This window comes from Carassius auratus, chromosome 2 (assembly GCF_003368295.1).
Source record: "Carassius auratus strain Wakin chromosome 2, ASM336829v1, whole genome shotgun sequence".
Classification (NCBI taxonomy): Eukaryota; Metazoa; Chordata; class Actinopteri; order Cypriniformes; family Cyprinidae; genus Carassius; species Carassius auratus.
Window position 1 is genome coordinate 12,137,292 of NC_039244.1, and position 24,984 is coordinate 12,162,275.

The 24,984-nt window shown below is 42.9% G+C and overlaps 1 protein-coding gene across 1 annotated transcript in view; it reads right to left on the reverse strand.

The window, feature by feature from the left end:
* dpydb (dihydropyrimidine dehydrogenase b) overlaps positions 1-24,984 on the reverse strand; it is a 153,538-nt gene that overhangs the window by 93,251 nt on the left and 35,303 nt on the right. The window contains exons 4-5 of the mRNA XM_026283439.1: positions 10,417-10,504; positions 10,040-10,201 (exon numbers count right to left, since the gene is read on the reverse strand). Of these exons, the coding sequence (XP_026139224.1) occupies positions 10,040-10,201; positions 10,417-10,504 (250 nt within the window). The remainder of the gene's footprint in view (positions 1-10,039; positions 10,202-10,416; positions 10,505-24,984) is intronic.

A 24,984-nucleotide genomic window follows, 5' to 3' on the forward strand; every position in this document is an offset into this window, starting at 1 on the left:
AGACGCGAGTCGATCTCTGCGATCAAAACTAGAAGTATATAGTTGAAGAAAAGTAGAAAACCTTTAATTTGATGAATTTCATACCGTGCAGCGTATGGAGAAGCCGAGTGAATGTTGTTGAGTCACATTTCACTCCAGGCTTATAGTGAATCGTGTGGGTATTCATCGTTCACCAACGCCATTGCTGGCCGATGCGTGCCTGTGAGACGTGCTTGCAAAAGATTAAATATAGAGGTAAATGATTAATAAAGGATTAAAAGTTCTTGTGAAAAATGAATATTGCTATGTTCTATCGTTTAATTGTACTATTTCACTCTAAATGAGTATAAGTGTGGTCATACTGAACCGCGTGGTTATTCCTCCATTTCAGTTCACCGGCGCTGTTATTTGTCACATGCGCCTGTGTGACGAAGACAAATAGGATTGTTCTAGAGGTAAATTAGTGTAATATATGATGTCTTGAAACACATATTTGTGTGTTTAATTGTTTATTTTGATTGTTTCAATCTTTGATGTGAAATTATTTCTGAAATCACTAAATGAATGCTCTGGTCTGTGATCAGGCCAGGTTTTTTTGTCCCTTTCTTTTTTTTTCTTCTTCCTTGTATTTCTTTTTTTTTCCTTGGTTCTGGATTGTGATGATCTGTGATATCCTGTGAAATTCACGGTTGATGGCAAGCCACTCGAATCTGATACAGAGAGGAAAAGACTACAATTCATAAAGAAGAGGACAATATCCTTTCTTTCATTCTCCAGTCTTGCTTTAAGCAAGACAATTCCTATTAGAGACTATTGAATACTTTTCTTTTGAGATCGACAAATACAGAGATTGACAGGAAACTGATCCGTGCTTTGAAGAGCATTGAACACTCTTGGTGTATGGTTACTGTGGCGAGTGGGGCGGGGCCGAGAGGCGTGGGAACGAGGAGTGAGGCCAGGTGTAGTGATTGGAGATGAGCTACACCTGAGCCCCACCGCTAGTATCGAGTCCCACGTAGGAGATGGAAGGATATAAAACTGGAGTGACGACCGTGAAGGACGAGAGAGGACCAGGCCTGGGACATTATTTTATGTGTTTGGCTTTTATTTGTGCGCGTCAGTCGCCGTGAGGGGCTGACGCGCTGTTTTGTGTTTACTTTTGAATATTAAAATGAGTTTTGATTGTGCGCCGGTTCCCGCCTCCTTCTTCCCGATGAATATGGAGATTTGCATATCGTTACAGTGGTGCCGAAACCCGTGAGAAGGAGGGACGCGCTGCTGAAGATCCCTCGCCGCTGTGGTGAATCCGCGGTGCCCTCGAGCTGGCGAGGTGTGTGCCGCCATGGACGCTCGAGGCGGTGGGCTGGAGCGAGTTGCCGGGGACGGGCGAGCTCGCTGCCGACCGCCCACGACAAGGAGGGGCGGCTGCCGTCCGTGAGGGAGCGGAGGAGTCGGCGCCGTTCGCCAGGGGGCCGGAGCCTGCCGCCTCCGTGACGGAATCCGGAGGGGCAGGGAACGGGGGACTCCTGCCGCTGCCCAAAATCGGAGGAGCCGTCGCCATCCACCGGGCGGCGGAGGAGTGTCGTGCCGTCCGCCGAGGGCCGTCCAGTGCCACCGCCGGGCACCGCGGAGGAGATCACCCAGCCGGTGGAGGGCCGAGCAGCAGTGCGTCTGGGAACCGGATTTTTTTTTTTTTTTTTTTCTCTCTCCCCTCTCTCGTCCCTGTCGCTCCTCCTTCCATCTCCTTTTCTCTCGCCTCGTCTGTCCTACCCCCAGGTTCCCGCAGGTCCCCGTGAGCGGTCTCCCTCGGAGGGAAGGGGGGGGGGGGGAGTAGAGCGCAGTCTCGGGAGTACCCCCCGGCCTGCGAGGGGCGATGGGGGTATGTGGCGAGTGGGGCGGGGCCGAGAGGCGTGGGAACGAGGAGTGAGGCCAGGTGTAGTGATTGGAGATGAGCTACACCTGAGCCCCACCGCTAGTATCGAGTCCCACGTAGGAGATGGAAGGATATAAAACTGGAGCGACGACCGTGAAGGACGAGAGAGGACCAGGCCTGGGACATTATTTTAGGTTTTGGCTTTTATTTGTGCGCGTCAGTCGCCGTGAGGGGCTGACGCGCCGTTTTGTGTTTATTTCTGATTATTAAAATGAGTTTTGATTGTGCGCCGGTTCCCGCCTCCTTCTTCCCGATGAATATGGAGATTTGTATCATTACAGTTACCCATAGCCATAAGTTGATTGAAATTGATATGTGATATTTTGAGAAAAGTGTTTTAAAAGAGAAAAAAGACACCACTCCTTTATTGCCCAACACACAGGAAGAAACTGGCTCTACACGGAGGTAAAACCTCGTAAAACCTCGCAAAGGTGTTAGGTGTTGCCCAGCCCGCAGCTCGACATATGTCTGCCAGAGAGGCGCCGTGCGCCAGCGCATAGGAGGAGGCCACACTCCGTCTGGAGTGGGCCCTCACCCCCAGGGGGCACGGCTCGCCTTGGGAATGGTAAGCCAATGCGATGGCATCCACTATCAAGTGGGCCAACCTCTGCTTAGAGACAGCCTTCCCCTTCTGCTGACCTCCAAAGCAGACCAGGAGCTGCTCAGAGCTTCTAAAGCTCTGGGTGCGGTCCACGTATATGCGAAGCGCTCTTACGGGACACAACAATGCCAAGGCTGGATCTGCCTCCTCCAGGGGCAGTGCTTGCAGGTTCACCACCTGGTCTCGGAAGGGAGTGGTGGGAACCTTGGGCACGTATCCAGGCTGGGGTCTCAGGACAACGTGAGAGTAGGCCGGCCCGAACACAAGGCACTCTTCACTTACCGAAAATGCTTGGAGGTCCCCGACCCTCTTGATGGAAGTGAGCGCGATCAGAAGCGCTGTCTTGAGAGACAGGAACTTAAGCTCGACTGAATCCAGCGGCCTCCCCATCCCCTCTGAAGTCCTGCCAGGACAATAGAGAGGTCCCAGGAGGGAATCAGGGGTGTCCTAGGAGGATGTAATCTTCTGGCACCCCTCAGGAACCTAACGATCAGGTCATGCCTCCCCAGGGACCGGCCATCTAGGGTGGAGGGTGACAGCCCACGCTCCAACCTTTCTTGCAGGAAAGAAAGCACGACTCTGACCGAGTATCTCCGGGGGTCTTCTCGGTGAGAACACCAATTCGTGAACAGACTCCACTTCAGAGCATAGGCCTGCCTCGTAGAAGGGGCTCTAGCCTGAGTGATAGTGTATACCACCGCTGGGGGCAGATCACTTAGGTCTGCCGCGTCCCGTCTAGAAGCCACACGTGGAGGTTCCAGAGATCTGGACGCGGGTGCCAAATGGTGCCAAGCCCCTGAGAGAGGAGGTCTCTCCTCAGGGGGATGCGCCAGGGAGGGGCTGTCACGAGGAGCATGAGTTCCGAAAAGCAGGTCCGGGTGGGCCAGTAAGGCGCAACCAACAGGACCTGTTCCTCGTCCTCCCTGACCTTGCACAGTGTCTGTGCGAGCAGGCTCACTGGGGGAAACGCATACTTGTGTAAAGCCCGAGGCCAGCTGTGTGCCAGTGCATCTGTGCCCAGGGGGGCCTGGGACAGGGAATAGAACAGCTGGCAGTGGGAGGACTCGTGGGAAGCAAACAGGTCTACCTGGGCTTCCCTGAATCAACTCCAGATCAGCTGGACCATCTGGGGATGGAGTCACCATTACCCTGGGAAAGTGAGCTGGCGTGAGAGCGTGTCGGCTGCACGATTGAGCTCCCCCGGGATGTGGACAGCGAGCAGCGACTTGAGCCACGTCTGACTCCAGAGGAGGAGATGGCGGGCGAGTTGAGACATGTGACGTGATCGTAGATCGCCCTGTCGGTTGATGGACGAAACCGCCGCAGTGTTGTCCGTGCGGACCAACACGTGCTTGTCCAGTAACAGCGGACGAAACCGTCACAAAGCTAGATGCACTGCCAGCAACTCCAGACAGTTGATGTGCCAAAGCAGTCGAGGTCCTGTCGAGCACGCCATTGAACTTGGGGGGTCGCCGGGTGAACTGAATCGCGTAGCCGAGACGCGTGAAGAGCAATGTTCCCTCTAAGCTGCGCGCGTGCACGGCCGCGCAGGCCAGTCGAAGTAGTCGCGCAATAGATTTTTCAGACCGCGCACATTTTTCAGACCGCACAAACAATTTTTTTTTTTCCAGGGGTTAAACATCTGAGCATCAAGGCGATGTAATAAACATTTAAAATACTGAGATGTGACAACCAAGCCGGATGTACGTTAGAATGTTTACATACAAGTATCCTAGGTTACTCTTGGCGTGCCCCAGCAGTCATACAGTAGGCTTAGGCTAACATGGCGAAGAGAAAGGCAGAGCAGGTGCCCCAGAAAAAGGTCTGCCTAATGTTTAAACGTGAGTGGCTAGATGAAATAGTCCAAACTGACACAAAAGATGGTCCAGGTAGGATAAAACTGACAGACATATTTACATATGAAGAAAGGAGTGGCGTGATCTGCAAATTCTGCTCGGAGGCCAAAGTGAAAGGAGAGTTCGCTCGGGGGAAACATTGGTCCGAGTGGAAGCTTGATTACCTTAAGCGTCATCTGACACAGAAAGTCCATGTAGACGCATTGAAAACATTAAGACTTAGACATGGGAACTCTATCGATAAAATTCTCACCGAAACTAATGAATCCCGAGAGAGACGAATTCAGAGAGCACGATCCGACCCTGAACAAATAAAAATATTGATCGACAATGTGATGCTAGCAATTAACACCAACATGTCCATGTTATCAGTTCAGGATATACACGATCACATGGCAAAATACGTCGACCTACCTCAGAGTTGGAGAAGCAAAAAATATGGAAAAAATTTGTGGAATGCATCAACTCAGTTGTGCAGACTGAGATGATAAGCAGCATAAGAAATGCTCGTGTCCACACACTAATTGTGGATGAAAATACCGATATCTCAGTGCATAAGATGCTTGTGCTTTACATTAAGTTTCGGGAGCAAACTGATTTCAGTTACAAGACAGTTTTTGCTGGAATCATTCAGCTTTCAGGATGCACTGCAGAAAACATCCTTGATGCCATTACCAAGTTCTACGCAGACCATGCGCTAGACATGAACAAAATGGTCATGTTTACTTCAGATGGTGCTTCTGTCATGTTAGGCAGACATAAAGGACTAGCTGCTTTACTGAAGCGTCAGGTACCACACCTGACTGAGCAACACTGCGTGGCCCATAGGGAGGACTTAGGAATCGATGACGCATGGAAAGATGTCCCTATAATGAAAGAGGTAGAAACGCTACTCCGGACAGTATACTCCATGTTTTGCAGATCATCTGTGAAGAAAGCCAAATTCACAGAGATGGCAGAGGTTTTAGAAGTGGATTCGCTGTCTTTTAGACCTTTGAATGAAGTGCGTTGGCTGTCATACCAAGCTGTGCACGCTTTTTCGCAAAATTTCAGCGCGTTGACCGAATACTGTGCAAAAGATGCCGACTCTGACCCCATTGCGAAATACTGTCATAGAAAACTAACCGACACCAAGTACAAATTTGCAATCACTGTGCTAGCAGAAGTGCTTGAGGAACTCGCTCAGCTGTGCACCTGCTTACAGCGCAGTAATCTTATGGTCATGGATGGGCACTGCATTGCAAGAGCGAAAATACAGAAACTAAGAGCGCAATATTTAGGAAAGCGAGTTCACTGGGGAAAACGAGCGCTCACAGTTTTGGAAAGTGAGAGTGCAGTGAACACATAGGACATTCTTCTGTTTGTCCATAAAGTTTGTGAGCACTTGGATGCCCGCTTCCCTGAAAATGAGCTCAAAGAGTGGGCTGCGTTTGAGCCGGACACGTTGGATCATGCAGTTGGTGAATTTGATCATGGGCTGAATGACGTGACCAGTCTGGCGAAGAAGTTTCAAGCGCTTATGGATGAAGCAGAAGATTCGGTCCCGGGGCGCATTTGTCAACAATACAACGAATTCAAGTTCATGGTTAATGAAAAAAGGAAAATCGGACTGCATATAGGCCTGCAGACAAGATGAGCCACATAGCCAGATAGGCCTATCATCCTCAATGACATTCAAATAACATGTTTTGTTACCTAGTGTGTTGCACTAGTTTGTTGCAGTTATTAAATTGTTTATATAGGCTACCTTTAGGAAAATTTACACCATGTCAATTTAATAGGCCTATTATTGTTAAGCACTGCATTCACATTTTTCTTTCATTGAAGTTCCACTTAAATGTTTTACCTGCTGAGAAATTACTAAATATCTTGGATACTTTTATTTTTTTATATATCATTATCAGTCATAATAACCAGTGAACCAGTCATAATAACCTCTCTAAACCTTATTGAAACCTAATCAACCAAAGATCCTTTAAGTTCAACTGACTGGTAAAACACCATCATTAAAATCTTCCCAAAGTCCTACCATTATAAAGGATATTGAATAAATATCAACCTTGTAAATATATTGATGCATTTGCTGTCATCTCTTTGGCTAACGCAGGCTCGTAGTCATTTTCGGCAGGTCGTGCGAATGCGAATTGCTCACAGTACTGAAATGTGCGCTCAGAAAAAAAATAATTTGCTCAGTGCTGAAAAAAATTAGAGGGAACATTGGTGGAGAGGCGTTGCATCTCCGAATCGTGACCTCTTGGCCGCTGGCGAAAGGGGGCATTGTGGGTGAGAGTGAGGAGGCTGCGCATCGCTCATTGTCAACCTACAAGCCTTGCAACTCGGAGGAATAAGAATTTGCTCTTTTATTGAAAAAGTGGGTGTCACTGGCCGTTTGACCAGCGGCGGAACAAAACGAAACAAAAAGCTGAAGATTCTCCACCCGGCCCTCCTCCGGGGGAAGGAGTGGCGCTGTCTTCGCCAGCTCCTGAAGAGCAGTTCCCCACATCTCCGAGTTGCCCGTGTCAGGGCCGCTTAGTCGACTTCCTTGAGGACTTCGCAGCCGGGAGTGATACGGGGGGCGCCGCTCTCCTGCGTGGGGCTCGAAGCGCCGGGCTCGAAGAACTCTCAGCACGGTGCGGAGCTGGTGTGGAGGATGCAGGGGGGCGCCCACGGCGATGAGTAGGCTGAGGCGCTGCCCGCGACGGAGTGGTGGCAACCGGAGGAACATGTCGGGGCAAGATTTGTTGGATGGCCTCAGTCTGCTTTTGTACCGCCGAGAACTGTTGGGCAAAGTCCTCGACAGTGTCGCCGAACAGGCCTGCCTGGGAGAGGGGAGCATCGAGAAAGCAGGCTTTGTCCATGTCCCTCATCTCAGCCAGGTTCAGCCAGAGATGCCGCTCCTGGACCACCAGCGTGGACATCGCCATTCAGAGGGACCGCGCCGTGACCTTCGTCACCCGTAAGGCAAAGTCAGTCGCCGTGCGCAGCTCCTGCCTCAACCCCGGGTCGGTACCACCCTCGTGCAATGCTTTGAGCGCCTTGGCTTGGTGTACCTGCAGGATAGCCATGGCATGCAGGGCGGAGGCAGCTTGGCCCGCAGCACTGTAAGCCTTGGCAGCGAGCGCGGCCGACAGCTTACAGGCCTTGGACGGGAGATGCGGACGATTCCTCCAAGTGGCGGCGTTTTGTGGGCACAGGTGCACCGCAACCGCTCTCTCCACCTGGGAAACCTCCACGTACCCCCTGGCTGCCCCGCCATCTAGGGTGGGAAGGATGGAAGAGGGAGACGAGCGGCTTCTGGCGGTGAAAGGGGCCATCCACGACTTCGTCACCTCTTCATGCACCTCCGGGAAGAAAGGCACCGGAGCAGAACGAGGTTGTGAGCTGCGTCCCGCGCCGAGAGTCACCTCCAGCCCGATACTCACGGCTGCCCGGGCAAGCATGGCCGACAACTCCAAGTCAGATTCGGCAGCAGCTACAACACCCGAGGGGGCAGCCCCGCCGAATCCTCATCCTCAGAGGTCGATAACCCATCCCCCGATGCAGCAATCGACATCTGATCTTGGGGCGGCGCACTGAAAGACACGCTGGGACCACTGTGAGACGGCCCAGCAGAATCAATCGGCAGCTGCACGGGACAGGTGCTGCGGGAGGAGTGAGAGGTCCGTGGGGCGTGGCCCAGTGGAGAAGCTCTCACTATAATCCTCAGATCTCCCAGAGCGCCAGCCGGCGGCCCTCTGCTCGAGCCAGAGAGACCGGGACGTGTGGCGATAGAGGGGTCTGCTGCCCTCCCCTTGAGGAGTGAGAGACGCGATCGCAGCGCTGCCATCTTCATACGCCCACAGTAGACGCATGAATCATCCACGAGCGCAGCCTCAGCGTGTTGGACGCCCAGAGACAACGCTCGTGACCGTCAACCGAAGACAGGAAACGACCGCATCCAGCAGGACACGGCGAAACGGCATCTTGAAAAGACGCAAATCGTCCATGATTTGCGCTTTTAGAAAACGGTCTCTTTTAGCCGAAGCGCCCAGTGGAATCGCCGTTTCACAGGGACACCACTGTACCGCGCCGTCACACCGACCAGGAACAGCTTCTTTAACACAAAGATTAATTGGCTTTGTGGTGACTGCTCTCATCAACTACTCGGCTCCGAAGCAAAAATCTAATGAGTGGATGCACCTGTCGCCCTATTTATACCCGTTGGCACGGGGAGTGGCTCAGGTATGTTAATCCACTAGCCAATTCTCATTGGCGTTTTCTCTTAAATTCAGAGATGATTGGCCTCCCAGGTGAGACCCCATATGTCGTTCGACATAACTCGTAGTGACCGACAGATAGGGAACCGTTGATTTTCACTGGTATCGGTACCGAATACTGAAATTGTGGTACCGTGACAACACTAATGAGTAATATTAATTACCTAAATGTACTTGCTATACGGTTTTAGTTAGGATTAGGGTTTGGCTTGCATGTAATTATGCATAATTAATTGTTATTATAATAGTTAGTACATGTAACATATGCAATAAGGACACCGTAAAATAAAGTGTCACCAACATTACTTTTAAAAGGAGTAACTAGTAATAAGTAATAAATTGCATGAACCCAACACTGTTGAGAACACAGTGGATTATTATTATTTATTTATTTTTGAGGGTAACGCACCAGGGTGGTAGGTGGTAGTGGTGGTAGTAGGCCGGGGTGAGCAGTAGCTCATTATCATAAAAAAAAAGTGCACTGAAATGGGTCGCTGTGAACAGAGCTGGTAAAAAGGGTGTTGTTTTACATTACTGAGGAATTTTAACCAAAGTATGTTGCAGATATTTAATAAAGACCCTAAAGAATAATACCAACTTGTAGAAAAAATGGGAATCCGATGTCCCCTTTAACAAAAAATTTACAGACTCCAAACTTTTGAATGGTAATATATAAATATGGTTATACTTCAATACAGTATTTGCCAAATTGGATGATATAAATAAGTGTTTACAATAATGACACAGTTACCTCAATCATAACCAGATGACAATAAACAACAAATAATTACCATCAAATAAGCCAATATAAGATAAAATTGGACAGTGCAAAATAGTAGGCTACTAGGTATTCAACATGAAAAAAAAACTATCTCAATTCTAATGTCTAAAAAATATTTTTTTTATTGACAACGAAGAAAGGAAAGAAAAAAATAGAGAGCAAAGTCTAACTTTCCCTCTCCCTTCTTGATCTTGTTCATGATTTAGACCTTTGAAAAAAGCCCATTCCATCAGAGAAAAAGACTTTCCCGCTGACTTTTCTCAGAGGAACTAAAAAGAGCCTGGTGATTGTTATAGGGATGTGAGTGAAGAACTGAACGTACAAGACTTTTCAGAATCGAGTTCAGTTGAATGATCACCACACCAGGGGCCAGTTGCATAAAAGGTTTAGACTAGTCTTACAAGTTAGTCATACATTTTTTTTCTTTAAAACTGGTCATCATTTTTTTTAATTCAGTTAAATAAAAGCATAGATTAGTCTTACTTGACTCCTAAAATAAGACTGATTACTCCTTGGTTAACAGCTAGCTGGTCAAACTCATCCTTAAGACAAGTTTATGAAACTGCCCCCAGACCTTTGACTTAAGGTCGAAAAATCTGCGATTTTAGCCATTGCGTTTGAAGAGCATCTTACCTCAGTAGCAAACTGCTGCAGCCCACCAATATTGATGGGGCCTTCCTCAGAGGCGTAGAGGTTGCAGCCCCCCACACACAGATCAGAGGTGGGACACACCATGCCACAGGTCAAACCTAGAGGGTTATCAGAAAGGATTGCCTTGGCAGCACCATAGTAGTTCTAGAAGACAAAACAGAGTCAACAATAAAAATGGACTCAAGCAGTGATTTGGAGATTTTACATGGCCGAATAAAGCCACATGTAAGTGATGTGTTTAACTAACTGACAAATATACTCTACAAAGGATTATAAGATTATCACTTAATCTAACATCAATAAACTGTGTTTGGTGTAGCTGCTGAGCAACCAAGTTCAAATATTCTGATAGGTGTTACCTTGTTGGAAATGCTGGTGATGAAAGACTTGATATCCAAATTGGTGGGACAGCTTTTCTGGCAAGGAGCATCTGCACATTTCAGGCATCTGTGAAAAATCTAAATCATTTAAATGTTCTAAACTTGTGCTTGAAGAAGATTTAATCCATTGATTTAATAGAATAGTCCAACCCAAAAATTGTATTTGATGAAAATTTATCAATACATTACTGGCTCACCAATAGATCCTCTGCAGTGAATGGGTGCCGTCAGAATGACAGTTCAAACTGCTTATGCAGTCCACCAATTAATGTCTTGTGAAGTGAAAAGTTGTGTGTTTTAAATATAAATACATCATTCATGTAATTAATATAAGTCCTTATATATTTGTATGGGTAGCCTGTTTGGTCTGTAGAGTATATGATGTAGTTGTGCATGTACTGCATGTCTATGGCAGTTCTGTCAGTTTCGTTTCTGCCACCATCTTCTACAAATAATAAATGCGTGTGCATGAATGTAAGTCCATCTTTATATTTACCTGTTATATTGTGATTTATAAATACACTTTAATGTCAAAACTGTATTTCCGGTACTTGTTGTTTGAGTTCATATCATGTGCAATGTGGCTGGAGGTGAACGATGTGCCGTGAAATTCACTTGTAAATGTTTAATGCCATTTGCATTGTTCTATGCAATATTAACGTGCATATATATGATGTAAACTGAGGTGAATCTTTATTTATTGTATGTAGACAGATTCTAATTTAACTAATTTGTTTATTCTAGATCAAACCACGCCTAACTGATACAAATAATAACAATTGTAAACGCCGACATCTGTTATCCTAATGATACATGACTAATGTGGATTGCCACACCTCCTGAAGAGATATAAACAGTTAAATGATCTTGTCGTGCTACTTGTCGGAGTTCCATAGTGGAGAAGCATTCTGCCTAACCTTCAGAGAATAGAGTCCTTTATGATTAAAGCATTTTCAAATCATCACTTCTGGCCAAAATACCAATCCGTAATACATAATAACACTTGCTCCAATTAAAACGTCAATGTTGTCCTCTCACATCAAATATTTCTCCCCTGATTCAGTTGCAATCACTTTTTTCACTGAAGAAAGCAATATTAAAGGGATAGTTGACCCAAAAATGAAAATTATGTCATTAATAACTCACCCTCATGTTTATCTGAAAATCGTACGGACGAGATGATATACGACACGATTTTACAACCTGCGAATTCCAAAAGCACTCGCACGAAGTTGATAGACGCGTTCGACTTGAAGCACCGCTGCACACACAGAAGGATCACTGTATGACATTAAGTACCGCGAGAGTGATAAGAGAGCACACATATCCATTCGAATTGCTCTCGCGGTACTTGTGATACAGGTGATCATTCTGTGCAGCGCTGCTTCAAGTGGAATGCGCCTAATATAACTGCTCTCCCTCTCTCATAACTGCATATAAAATATTGATACGAGCCGTGACTGTTTCCTTCACGTACAGGTTATTTTTCATCAATAGGAAACCGGGAGGTTTGGTTACCCTGTGTGTGTGTTCTTGTATATGGTTTATAAATATCTGAAATAGGTATTAAAATGTAAACATGGTTTGTTAGGACAGTTCCTGTGCCCTCGTAAACCAAATGGCTTTAAAAATACTATACGGTGTTCAATAGAAATTCTAAACATGCATTTTCCGTGATGGTTAGAGGTAGTGTATGGGGATATACAGTCTAGAATACCATTACATTTAAGGAGAGTCCCTGTAAACTACATATGCGTGTGTGAGAGAGAGAGCAAGAGAGAACGAAAAAGGCATTGGAATACGCTGCTAGAAACATCATACAGCGCTCGCTGTTCCTGTCATGGGGCGGTCACACTGCACTTTTCTCTCCATTGACTTCCATTTATACGCATGCGAATGCGTCAGACCGGAAACACAAGCTCATGCGGAAAATTTCGCATTTCGCTGCGTTCCAAAGTTCAAGTTTGGTGAACTCTGACCTGCGAATTCGCATCACGTGAAGATGTGGGACCAGTAGAAGATCGATACATCACTGCGTGACCTCTCTGTACAGAAATTAAAAAATGAAAGAAGCGCTATATAACTTTAGCTGTAGCGCAGCGTCCTATTTTATATAATACATATTTAAAAGATTATAAAAAATAAAATAAAGTATCTGCATGGTTTGTAGTGTCAACCGGAACAGATGATACATTTGAATGTGGATGTTTTATAATTTTTTATTGCTTAGGGTGTATATATTTATATAGAGAGAGATACAGTACAGAGAGTACAATATAATAAGACGTTTTCGACGCCGTCGCAAAAGACACAGTACAAGCACATATTAATCCATGTTGTGATAATTGAGGAAAGACCGTTTTATTGCTCCCGCCCATATTCGCAGCGGTGTCCGAAATAATTTTGCACGTTTAAAGTCTAGTGTGACCGCGCCTTCAGACTTCAGCGAGATTATACTCCTGATCAATTATCCACATTCGCTGTGGCGCTGCCGTCTTCGCTTTCTTCTTCTGTGGTTTTCCTAGTTCGTGATTGGCCAACTTCAGATAAATCAACAAACCGGCTCGTTCAACCGCACAAATGGCATGAATTCAAACCAATATCTCACAAACTTTTTAGACATGTTTAAAAATGATCGGGAGGTCGGGAAGTGCTCGTAAGCCACTCTGCTCGGCTCGTAATGCATCGCAAATGATACGAGACACGACCATACGAGAATACGCGATTTCCACACGATTGAAAAAAATCGCATGCGAACTCGTACGCCTTTACAGGTTTGGAACAACATGAGGGTAAGTTATTAATGACATAATTTTGCATATTGGGCGAACTGACCCTTTAAGCATAGAGGAATAGTTTGAATTTAAAAACGTGTTAATGATGAATTTTTATATTAAAAACATGCAGCTTTTTAATTCACAAGACATTAATTGATCAGCTGGAGTCATGATGTTTTTTTTTTTTTGTTTTTTTTTAGCTGTTTGGATTTTTTCTGATATCACCCATTCCCTACAGAGGATTCTGCAAGTGATGCTATGCTACATTTCTCCAAATCTTTTCTGATCAAGAAACAAACTCGTTTACAACTTAAAAGCCTGAGAGTACTTTAATCAAAACTTCATTTTTAGATGAACTATTCCTTTAAAGAAAAACCCACACATTTATATACAAAAGAAAAAAAAACTAAGTTAAATATACTATTGACACTGCTGACAATGAGCAGCAGTAGATAATGGTTTGCCCTTTGTATGGTTCGAAAAAGGAGAGCTGAAAATAAACGACTTGTTTTATCCTAGACATGTCTCTGCACTGATTGTTGTGAAGACTGATACCTCTTATAAATACTGCTGACTTCATAATGACCTGGGAACTCCATATTGGTAGATAACAACATGCTTGCTTTAAATTATACATGGGATAATTTGGCTCTAGCCAATTAAATATTCATGGAGGAACAAAATGCATGCTGTATATTCCATCAAAAATAGCAAACAGAACAGCTTTGCATATACTGTAGTTAAGGTCCCTGTTACCATAAAATTCCAGTTGAAATCTAGAGCGAAAATATGATGTGTTTGACACACGAGGTGCAATAATCATAGGTCACTTTTCTGTGACACATACGGTACATCTATAAAAATGGTTTGGCTTATGATGACCTGTCACTTAAAGTGTAAAATATCTGACTGACTGGAAGCTAATGCATTTAAATAAATGTCAATAGAAAAGACTACATTCATTAAAGAGTTTTGTGTGTATCAGGGATGCATGCATCTAAAACAAAAGGCTCACAACAAAATCTTGGCTTAAACCTGCAATCAATCAAACTGGCTTACAATAAGAGTTGGGAATTGTTAAGAATTCCTAAAACGTTTTGTTTCCATTACCTTAATGATCTGATTAGCAATACTTTTAATTATTGTAAGGAATAAATATCTGGAAATAGAAATTCTCATTTCATCACCAAATGATGAGTTCATTTTAATCAAAATACCCCAACCTCACACACACACACACACACACACACATATACTGTAAGCTTTTGTTTCACTAAAAAGAACCTGCTCAAAGTAGTCATTTGTTAAGGAATTGGACTACACTGGTTTCACTGTGTGTTTTTTTATTCATTAAAAATAATTGGTTCATAAGATTATTTTGTTTAGTAATCAGACTTCACCATCGGTGCTGTATGTTTTTGAGTGTCATTTGTTTGTGATTCAGTCTACACAGGCTGAATTGTAGGTTTTTTATTCATTGAAAAGAACTGGTTCATTAAAATATTTTGTTTAGGATTCAGACTGCACTGGTTGTGCTTTGTGTTGCGGGTTCTCTAAAAAGAACCACCTCATAAGAGTCATTTGTTCTGCAATCTGAATACACTGCTGCATGCTGTTCAGTAATGGTGTTGCAAAACCAGAATGATAGCTTGTAAAAATGTGGTAGGCATATGTACAAGATAGAAAGGCAGATTTCCAAAGTCTCCTTACGTTTAAAATCATACTTAATTGACATAACGAAAGCAACTTTCCAGTTTTATTTGTAGCATGGGACATTGAAGACAAACATATAGAGTCAATGCTAGACTGCTTGAGAAATGAAAAGTTTAAGCCTTAAATGTAATTCAGTCAAATTAATATGAATTTGAAGTTTCAAGGGCTGAATAATTGCAGTTTGCTCATTAACGGAGTCAGCTTCTGTGGGATGCTGAGATTTGATAGATGCTGCACGGTGTTGCTATTGGGGAGGCCATGGGGATTCTCAAGGATATCAGTTATGACATTATCTGACAACATTTATGCCCAAAAATATTTGCTAGTGCCTAAGAATGCAACAGTTCATTTTGCTTTTGGCTGATGTAAAATAACTCATTTATCCATGTACAGTATGTACCTCCTTAGCACTGCACCCAGTGCTGCGCTGGAGGTGGCGTTCACATTTTCAATAGTAAATTGGGCGTTTTTCTGTTGTATGAACGCAGTAGAAGCAATAAGCTCTGACCCCTGCACTCTTGAATTCAGCACCTTGTTTCATTATTTATTTGTGTGTTACCTGGTCTTAGCACCTGTAGATAAATGAGCCACAATGGGAGGTCAGACTAAACATGACCTCTGCAATAAGAATTCTGCTCCAGTACTATGTCAGTGGTAATACTCCATGTCGCTATAGTGTCAAAGTGATGTATACTCATTTCATTTGACAGAAGTCGTATCTGACTGATGTTGAGGAAATATATGTTCTTGTCATATGCGCATGTGGAGTGCAGTGCGGAATCTTTCACTGTTAATGATCCTCAACTGAGAATCCCATCAATAATCCTAATGAACCTGATTAAGTAGCACTGTCTGCACTTAGCACAGCTGGATGGAATATACAAAATACATAAAGTGATAAGGGACTGTATTTATTTCCGTTACCTCTGACCAAGTTGCACACTGATGTATATCTATAAGCATATGCTTGAAGGGAACATGTTATTCTGAAGAGTCTTGCATGCTGAAGTTGATGTTGATGACTAAATTTATTTATTGATCACTGAAGTACAAACAGTCTTGTTTTCATTTCAGAAATCTATTCACTGTCTTGGTCTGTACACAGTAGCTGCATACGAAGGTTTTCTATCAACCCCATAAGCCTCACATAAGCCTGACCTACAGTATACTTTTCCCCGTTTTTTTTTTACAGAAAGAGGTTAAAACAGATCCTGTAAAAACATACTCCTGTGACACTTCAGTGTACATTCTCAGGAATGCCTGAGGAAAACATGCAAAAAAAATTAGAAAACAATAATAACAATTGTAAAACATTTTATTTGGATGGATAAGAAATTTAGAATCCTTTTTTATATATACGCCTATAAATTGGAGATTACGATTCTCTCGATTAAAAAAAAATAAATAAATAAATAAATGAAAGAATTAAATGAAGGAGTCAGTGTCTAAATTCATAAAGACCTGTTTTTTCAATTAGAATCTTTTGAATGAACGATTCAGTGATAAATACTTTTTTAAAGGGGGGGTGAAATGCTCGTTTTCACTCAATATCCTGTTAATCTTGAGTACCTATAGAGTAGTACTGCATCCTTCATAACTCCAAAAAGTCTTTAGTTTTATTATATTCATAAGAGAAAGATAGTCTGTACCGATTTTTCCCGGAAAAACACGACCGACTGGAAGCGTGACGTGTGGGCAGAGCTAAAAAAATCACGAGCGCCAGTAGGCTTTTGCGTTGAGACCGTTTGGAAGCTGTGACATTATCATGAGGACAAAACCATCATCCAAAACAAACCATGGCTAACAGTCAGATTCAGCCGTTTATTTATGATCCAGAATCAGATCCCGAGGCTGAAACCGAATGAGAGCAGCAGCAGCAACGACTCGCTCCGAGCGGGGCTCGAACCCGGGTCTCCGATGGGAGGCGGACGCACTAACAAGGAGGCAGAGATATTTGAAGCAGTTTTACTCACCGCCTGCAGCTCCAACACACGATCTTGACCCTTTTTCGTTGGGATTGCATCATCCTTAAGAAATAAACGATATGCAAATCCGTCGTCAAACTGAGCCTTGTTTGTAAAACAAGCATCTTCGAAATGCAGGGAACAAACACAAACACTTGTACAACTCCGTTGATGCTCTGTAAAAATAAACTCCGTCCACTGGTCCCTTAATGCTGTGTTTTCTTTGGTAATCTGTGCAGGGTTGTCTTGCCCTGGCAACCAAAACACACTCCTTTTGTGACATTTTGCGACGCTCTCGCTCTGATCAGCGTTGTGCTCTCAGTGCTGTGCTATACGGGAGTGCGCGCTCTTCCGGCAGACGTGTCCTCAGGACCCATATAAAGAAATCCCGCTCCATCTAACGTCACACAGAGCCATACTCGAAAAAAACTTCTCCGAAACTTGTGGCAAACCGGAAGGAGTATTTTTGGAACAGAAATACTCCTTCAAACGTACAACTTAATTTTTGTGTAAAGTGTAAAAAACTCAGTATGCATGAAATAGCATTTCACCCCCCCTTTAATATATATTACTGCTAAAATAACACTGCAAAACACACTGACAACCAGATCTTTCCCTCTAGCTATAATTGTTAAATAATTTATGAATCAATAGATCACCACAATTTGCATAATAAAAGTAACAATAACACCAATAAATGTGTGCACCACAATAAACAGCACCACTAATCTTATTGAATTTTACAGATAAAATACAGTGTTGTCTGAGAACACTAGTGAAAACTGTTTTGCATTTTTCTAATTAAGTACTTTTTTTCCATTATAAATTACATTATAAGCATAACAATTTGTGGAAAGTTGAATTGGAAAATCTCCCATTTTGACTTGCCTCCACAAGTTTGTTTAAAAACCTGATGACCATGTTCTCCAGCATGAACTCAGAATGTTCCAACAAGGATCCTGAAGGAACATCCGAATGTCTGTCTGATTAAATGTCTAGATTTTTTTTTAATTATTATTATTAATCTGAATTGAATGATTTAATTTAATGCTTTTGTGAATTGTGAGGTTTAAGTTAAAGTTTACAACCCAGATTTTTTTATTGAGGTCTCTTTTGGACTGGCATGCTTGTTCTGGTGCAATAACACATGGCACGTGCATTACTCGGTGCAACAAAACATGATACAACGTTAGCTCATTTTAAAACCAACGTGGGCATTAGCGAATGCTGTCAAATCACCTCCTGCCTCCCACCACTACCAACTGAATTCCAAATGCTCTTCTGTAGAGATTGTGAATTTATCACATGTGTGTGGGAAGTCAACTTGGAGAGATACTCATCAAAATCCTCAATTGTGAGTACATGTGACTTGTGGGGACCAAGTCATAATGAGGACCCTAGAGAGGTGCCAGACTTCTCAGAGAGGACACGAGGAAAGTGTCCTCTCACAGAGTGGCTCTGTCATCTTAATTACTTAAACCATTTTAGATATATGACCAATTAAGCCAGGCTCCGAATCAAAGAGGCCTCCTTTCAAACTAGGTGCCGGGACAGCTGGGATGAGAGGATGGTTTTAATGATCAATCCACCTTTATATACTGTGGTGCCTGTGTCAAAGAAAATACATGGAAAAAAAGAGGGCTTCTATTAGGAGTGTGGTGGAACAGGGAATAATAAGAGGAGTTACTCCTTATTAGAGCTCATCATTGTAACAACGCAACATGTTACTTGACTTCAGTCATCTGACATCTGTGAAATCAGTTTTTGACAGCAGACTCTAAAGGCAGCTGTCGGCTTTGAGACCTTCACTTTCATTCATAAATGTATCATATGAAGTCAATTTTACCTTTAAGCACTTTTAATAATGAAATAAAATAAATTAGCAATTCCATTAGTAAATTATGAGGTAATTTCAAAACTAAATACATTTCTAATTTAAATTAATTTATAAAGATAATTGTAATAATAAGTTAAATAAAACACTTTTTGTTAAAGATGTGTTTACATATAGGTTAACTACTTGGTAAAATAAAAAAAAAAATCTAGCTGGCCTTTACTATAAATTAAACAACAATACGAATACAAACATAGAAGCATTTCATTCAAAAGTTTCGGTTTAACAAGATTTTTATTTTTTTTTTCGTTGTTGATTTTTATAGAATTATGTTTGGCCTTTTTGCCTTTATTTAGATAGGAGAGGAGAGAGGAACAGTATCAGGGATCAGGAAAAGTACACAAGCTGGGATGCCCAAAGTACAAAAGGATTCAAATCAAACATCTGTGGGACAAAAGTGTGTTTCTAGTTTCCAGTATCTCTCTAGCACTCTTCCTTCTTCCAACTCTTTGTTTTCACTGCTGTTTTGTTTTTTATTCATGATCAGCAGATGCAATGCTGTACCCATGCATATTCGATGGCATGCAAAATTAACACACATTATTGAATTGAACTCATTATGTGGTCTTATGTCAGATGTTAGAAGACTGACGTCTGAAAAGCATATTTATTTTTGGCCCTTTTTGTCTTAGTTATTGAAATAGGACAGTAAGTTTGACAGGCAGTGAAGCTGGAAAGAGAGAGGAAAACAGGACCAGGAAAGGTCCACAGGCTGGGACTCGAACCTGGGATCTGCAAATATATGTACTCTAATGAACAAATGTGTATGTAAAAGTGAATCTCACAGCTGAACACTCTATGTGTTTGATTCACTAAAAAATATCTTACAGTCGTCCATTTAATAGGTGGACTACACTAGCTTTACTGTACATTTTTTATTCTTGTGAGGCATATTTCAAAACAGATCTCAATTTCCAACCCTACTGATAGGACCCATAAGATGGGGTTTGGGCAGGCCATTGTAGGATGTATCACAAGCAGTTAAATTTATGTGATTATTTTAAGTGAGAACAAAACAAAAAGTTCCACCTGCCTCCATGTACTGAAGATGTCAGAACCATGTCAGAAACTAGCTTTATCAACTAGAATTTTAATAGAAACGTCAATGTAGGTATTTTATAAACAATTCAATATGATGACTAAACTGCCATACCTCATAATACCTCTGGATGAAACATCACAATATTGTCATTATCTGATTTATTCTGAAATCAAAGTGGATTCATACTGTGAGTGCTTGGAGTGCTTATGATTTCACTGACATGAAGATAAGCCATCAAAATACAGTTAGTTGAGCTATAGTGCAACATCTTTGATTATAGTTTTGAGGTATGAAAGAGTAGTATTTTAGTAACTTTGCTTCACTATGTGAACCAATCTGTTGTCTTTAATGAGGAGTCAACTTTCTGGCTGTTTTGTGTCACTGGGAATCCAGACCCGGGGAATCTAGATCCTTTATGCCCAACAAACAGGCCAAATAAGCCAGCTGCCTCCTGTGATGAGCACCAGAACAGTGCACTGCTTTGACTTTCATGTTCAGCATTATTAGAAGTTATAAAACCTAAATCTTTTATTAAATCTGCCAACCAGCACTGCAGGGAAGTCTCATTTAGAGAAGGATTAAAATCAACCTCTGCAGGACAAAAGTGTGTATTAATGTTTCCAATATCTCTAGCACTCTTCTCCCAACTCTTGGTTTTCACTGCGTTTTTTATTTATTTTTTATTCATGATCAACAGATGCAATGCTGTGCTCATGCATATTCGATGCTTGCAGAATTAAGACATATTGTTCAAATGAACTCATTATGTGGTGCTATTTCAGTATACATTTGAATAGATCATTATGTTTAGAAGACAGATGTCCGAAAAGCAGATAGACGGTTAAAGATCTGACTAATTTTACCTTTATCTTAATTAACCTTTACCTTTACCTTTATCTTAATATCCTTTGGATAACGTTAGGATAAAATTAGATCTCTATTTTTTATTTTTCTTTTTGAGTAAATAAAACGCTGTACTTTATTATTATTACATTAATATAATTGTAGGGAGTGAAATTTAAGGTTAAAATTAATGTTCTATAACTTTATATAAGATAGAAAAGTAATATCGCGAGAACAGAGACCCGCAATTAGAATCGCGGGAGAGAATAGTCTGCATGCTGTTATGAGAGGTAGATAGATAGAGAGAGAGAGAGAGAAAGAGAGAGAGAGAGAGAGAGAGAGAGAGAGAGAGAGAGAGAGATGACGCACACTGCGTAATCAGATCTGGCTAATTCCTGATGTTCACCTCTTCATGTTTAATAAATCAAGTGTTATGATCTGACGAGCTCCCTGTCGGTGTCCTCCTTCCAACAAAGCCAACGAGCTAGCGCACGGTAAGAACTGTGAAGCCTGCATATAGAAATGACGCGCGTTACATTATTATTAGGCAAATTATAGACATAATATATATATATATGATACTGATATTGATACTGATATTCACCGATATTGAATTTTAAAGCCAATATCGGCCGATAATATCGAGCATCCCTAGTTGTCTAAATATGTTTCTGCCCCAAGGGACAGGCGTCTGGGACTGGACTATTATTTGAAGTGTTAAGGTAGGCCTGCAACCTTTCTGAGAGTCCACTAATCTGCATAATTCAACACAGTTTGAACTTTGAACTATTTTGATGTTTTTTACATTTTTGGGAAGTTACATTTTTCATTTTCTGCACGACTAACATAAATGACTGATGGATTGTTTTCATCAAAAGATCCACATGTATGCAATGTTTGTTCTTTGGTGACTAACATGACTTGAAATGTATTGAGTTACAATTACTCAATGTAAACATGCTTGATTAGCCTACATGTAGAGTTACTACAAGTTACTAATAATTGCACAGTAAGTAATTACATAATCAATAGGCCTACATAGTTACTTTGCGCCTCTGCCATGCAGGACCCATGTATTCCCAGTTCAAACCCAACTTAGAACATAAATATGCCATGCAGGACCCATATATGTTGTTTTCAGTTCAAACCCATGGCCACTTGTCCCATAAATATGCCATGCAGGACCCATTTATGCATTACCATAAGTATGCCATTCAAGACACATATATGCTTTCCCAGTTCAAACCCATAGCCACCTGGCCAAAACAAATTCTATGCAGGACCTATATATGCATTCCCAGTTCAAACCCATGGCCACATGGACCATAAATATGCCATTCCAGACCCATATATGCGTTCCCAGGTCAAACCCATGCCCACTTGGCCCATAAATATGTATAAATATGCCCATGTAATCAGCTCATATGGGCTTCCTATGTGGGACTCGTACTACCAGTCAAAGCCCATGCCCACACAGTAACCATGGAACCCGTACTTAACCCATCTGGGCCCCACATGTCATTGCTGGCTGGGTATGGATGGATGGATGGATGGATGGATAGACCGACCAATGACATTTTCCTGACACAATGCATGTAATCAGCTCATATGGGCTTCCTATGTGGGACTCGTACTACCAGTCAAAGCCCATGCCCACACAGTAACCATGGAACCCGTACTTAACCCATCTGGGCCCCACATGTCATTGCTGGCTGGGTATGGATGGGTGGATGGATAGACCGACCAATGACATTTTCCTGACACATTGCTCCAGCAAAGCCAAGAGTATCATGAAGGACCCCACCCCATAGTCTCTTTGAGCTCCTACCATCAGAAAAACAGTACTGGAGCAGCTCTGCCAGACTGCTCAACAGCTTTTTCCACCAGGCTGCCCTTAACTCAAATCACCCCAACCCCCTCTGAAACCCCACACAAACACCCTACTGTACCTCCTGAAATGGACCAACTCACCAGACAAAATCTGTCAGTAGGTTAGTTGTGTATATGTGTATACAGTTTTCACTTAAGTGTTGTATGTCTGTATTTATATAGCAACATGGTCTTTTGAGGCAAATCATTTTGTTCCACTTGTATGTCCACACATGTAGCGGAATGACAAAGCTCAACTCGACTTGAACTTGACTTGATCAGCAAATCAGAACAAATCAAAATGAATTCTGAAGCATCATGTGAGACTGAATACTGGATAAATAGCTGCTGAAAATTCAGCTTTGTCACCACAGGAATAAAATAGATCCCACTCCTGCCTGGCCAAACTCACTCTATAGGAGCGCCACCATCTCTGGGTGGAACCTTCATTCCACGGGCCTCAGCCCCTGTCTCGACAGGATGTCTGCTCCCTGATTAAAGTGACCAGGGATGAAGACTGCTCTGATTGAGAGTAGCTTTCCCTAAGCCCGCAGGAGGATCTGGTGCACCAGTCTGTAAAGGAGGCATGAGTGCAGAATCCCTGCCGATTGATGTAGGAGACTACCGATGTGTTGTCTCAGCTCAAAACACAGCCAACATCTCTAGGCAGTTTATGCGCCACATGAGATGATGGCCTTCTCAGCGATCTTGGGCAGAGTGGCCACTCATGACCACACATTGGTCGCAACTGCCAACACTCTCTGCCCCAGCTCTTATATACTGGTGAGGATGACATCCCAACATGCCAACTGCTCCAACTGAGCTAGTATCAACCAATCGTCAATGTAGTTGAGTATGCGGAGACACAACGGAGCCAGAGCAGCATCCACACACTTGGTGAGAGTGACATGCTGAACAGCCCTACTTTATCCCCTGAAAGCAAACCTCAGGAACCACCTGTGTTGAGGACGGATGGATACATGGAAATATGTGTCCTTGAGATCCTTTGTGACAAATCATACCTCAGACCTGATTTGAGATACAATCTATTTGATAGTGAGCATCTTGAAATGAAACTGTTTGATAGCGCGGTTCTACCTCCCTTTCATCCAGGTCTTTTACCAGATCAGCCTGGAATGCCTGCAAAACCGCCATAGTGCAGAGACTCTCACCGGCCTGACGTGCTACCGTATAAGCTTACCCCAAAAAAGCTGGATGTCAGCCTTACTCAGAGAAATGTCTTGCTCTCTTTCTGGGGGGATTTAACCGTGGGGCGGGCCTACGATCCCTGAGAGAGAGCCATCTTCTTTCTTCGAAGATGGCCAGGCTGGAGTGGAGCACACGGAGCGGAAGAAGCTCACAATCATGATAATCAGTCCATTCGAGAGCTGACCATGCATGCTCCGCTCTCAAAAAGATGACACACAAATCATGTGTATGCCCGCCTGAGATATAGAGTGGGCAGGGAGGACCACACACCTTGTAACGCCATCCGCTCCCCAAAGATTTTGCATTTGACTTTGGTATATTTACTTTCTTTTTCTTTAATTTCCTATTTGATATTGACACAGTGTTTTGCTCACATTAGGGATGATACAATTTTGATAATTTCCATGATCGATCACAGTTTAAATTAACGATCAATTAATTGATTAATCGTTAACCTTAAATGCAGCAAAATGCGTCTATTGCAGCCACACAGTCACTAGCATGACAGGATGTGCAAAAGCCACACACACACACACATGCTTTCTCACTTGAATTAAAGGGGTTTTAGTCTCAATAAAACGCTAGTAGGATTATAAAATGTGGTTATGATCACATGATAAAATGAAGAGAGTGTGCCATACGTTTGAGGTCATTTTACTTTGTAGACTGTTTCCTATCCAGCACGGAGACTGCTGAACACACCTCTTTAAATTATTTTGTGGTGCTCGTAGTCAGAGACAATTTAAAAGAGACATGCCACTTCCTCAATCCTCAATACAACTATATAAGGAAAACCCGTAACAGCAAAGATGGCGGTTGTATGCCCATGTCCCGCCCCTCCCGCTGGAAAGCCAATCATCTGCTTTTAACAGTCAAAATGGGAAACATTTAAGCCTATCATCTGGTTCCAATGACGTATGCGGACAGTTGAGGAACCCTTGCGCATGCGTAGTAAAAGTATAACCTGTGGGGAAAAGGGCATTTTAAACCTTATTTTGGGGCAAAGTCATCAAAAATATTCAGCGATTTTTATCATATTTTACTGCTGTTTCTGACTCAATGCCCATTAATTTAGATAGGAGCCTGGTCTTGTTAGGCTGAAATAGCTGCCCGGAAGCATTGCCAAGATGGTGTCTGAGTGGCATGACTTGCCTAAAAGGACTTTGTTGTAGTTGTATTTTTAAAACACAATTGCAATGTTTTCAACTGACATTATGGCTTTTAAAATAAAATTAT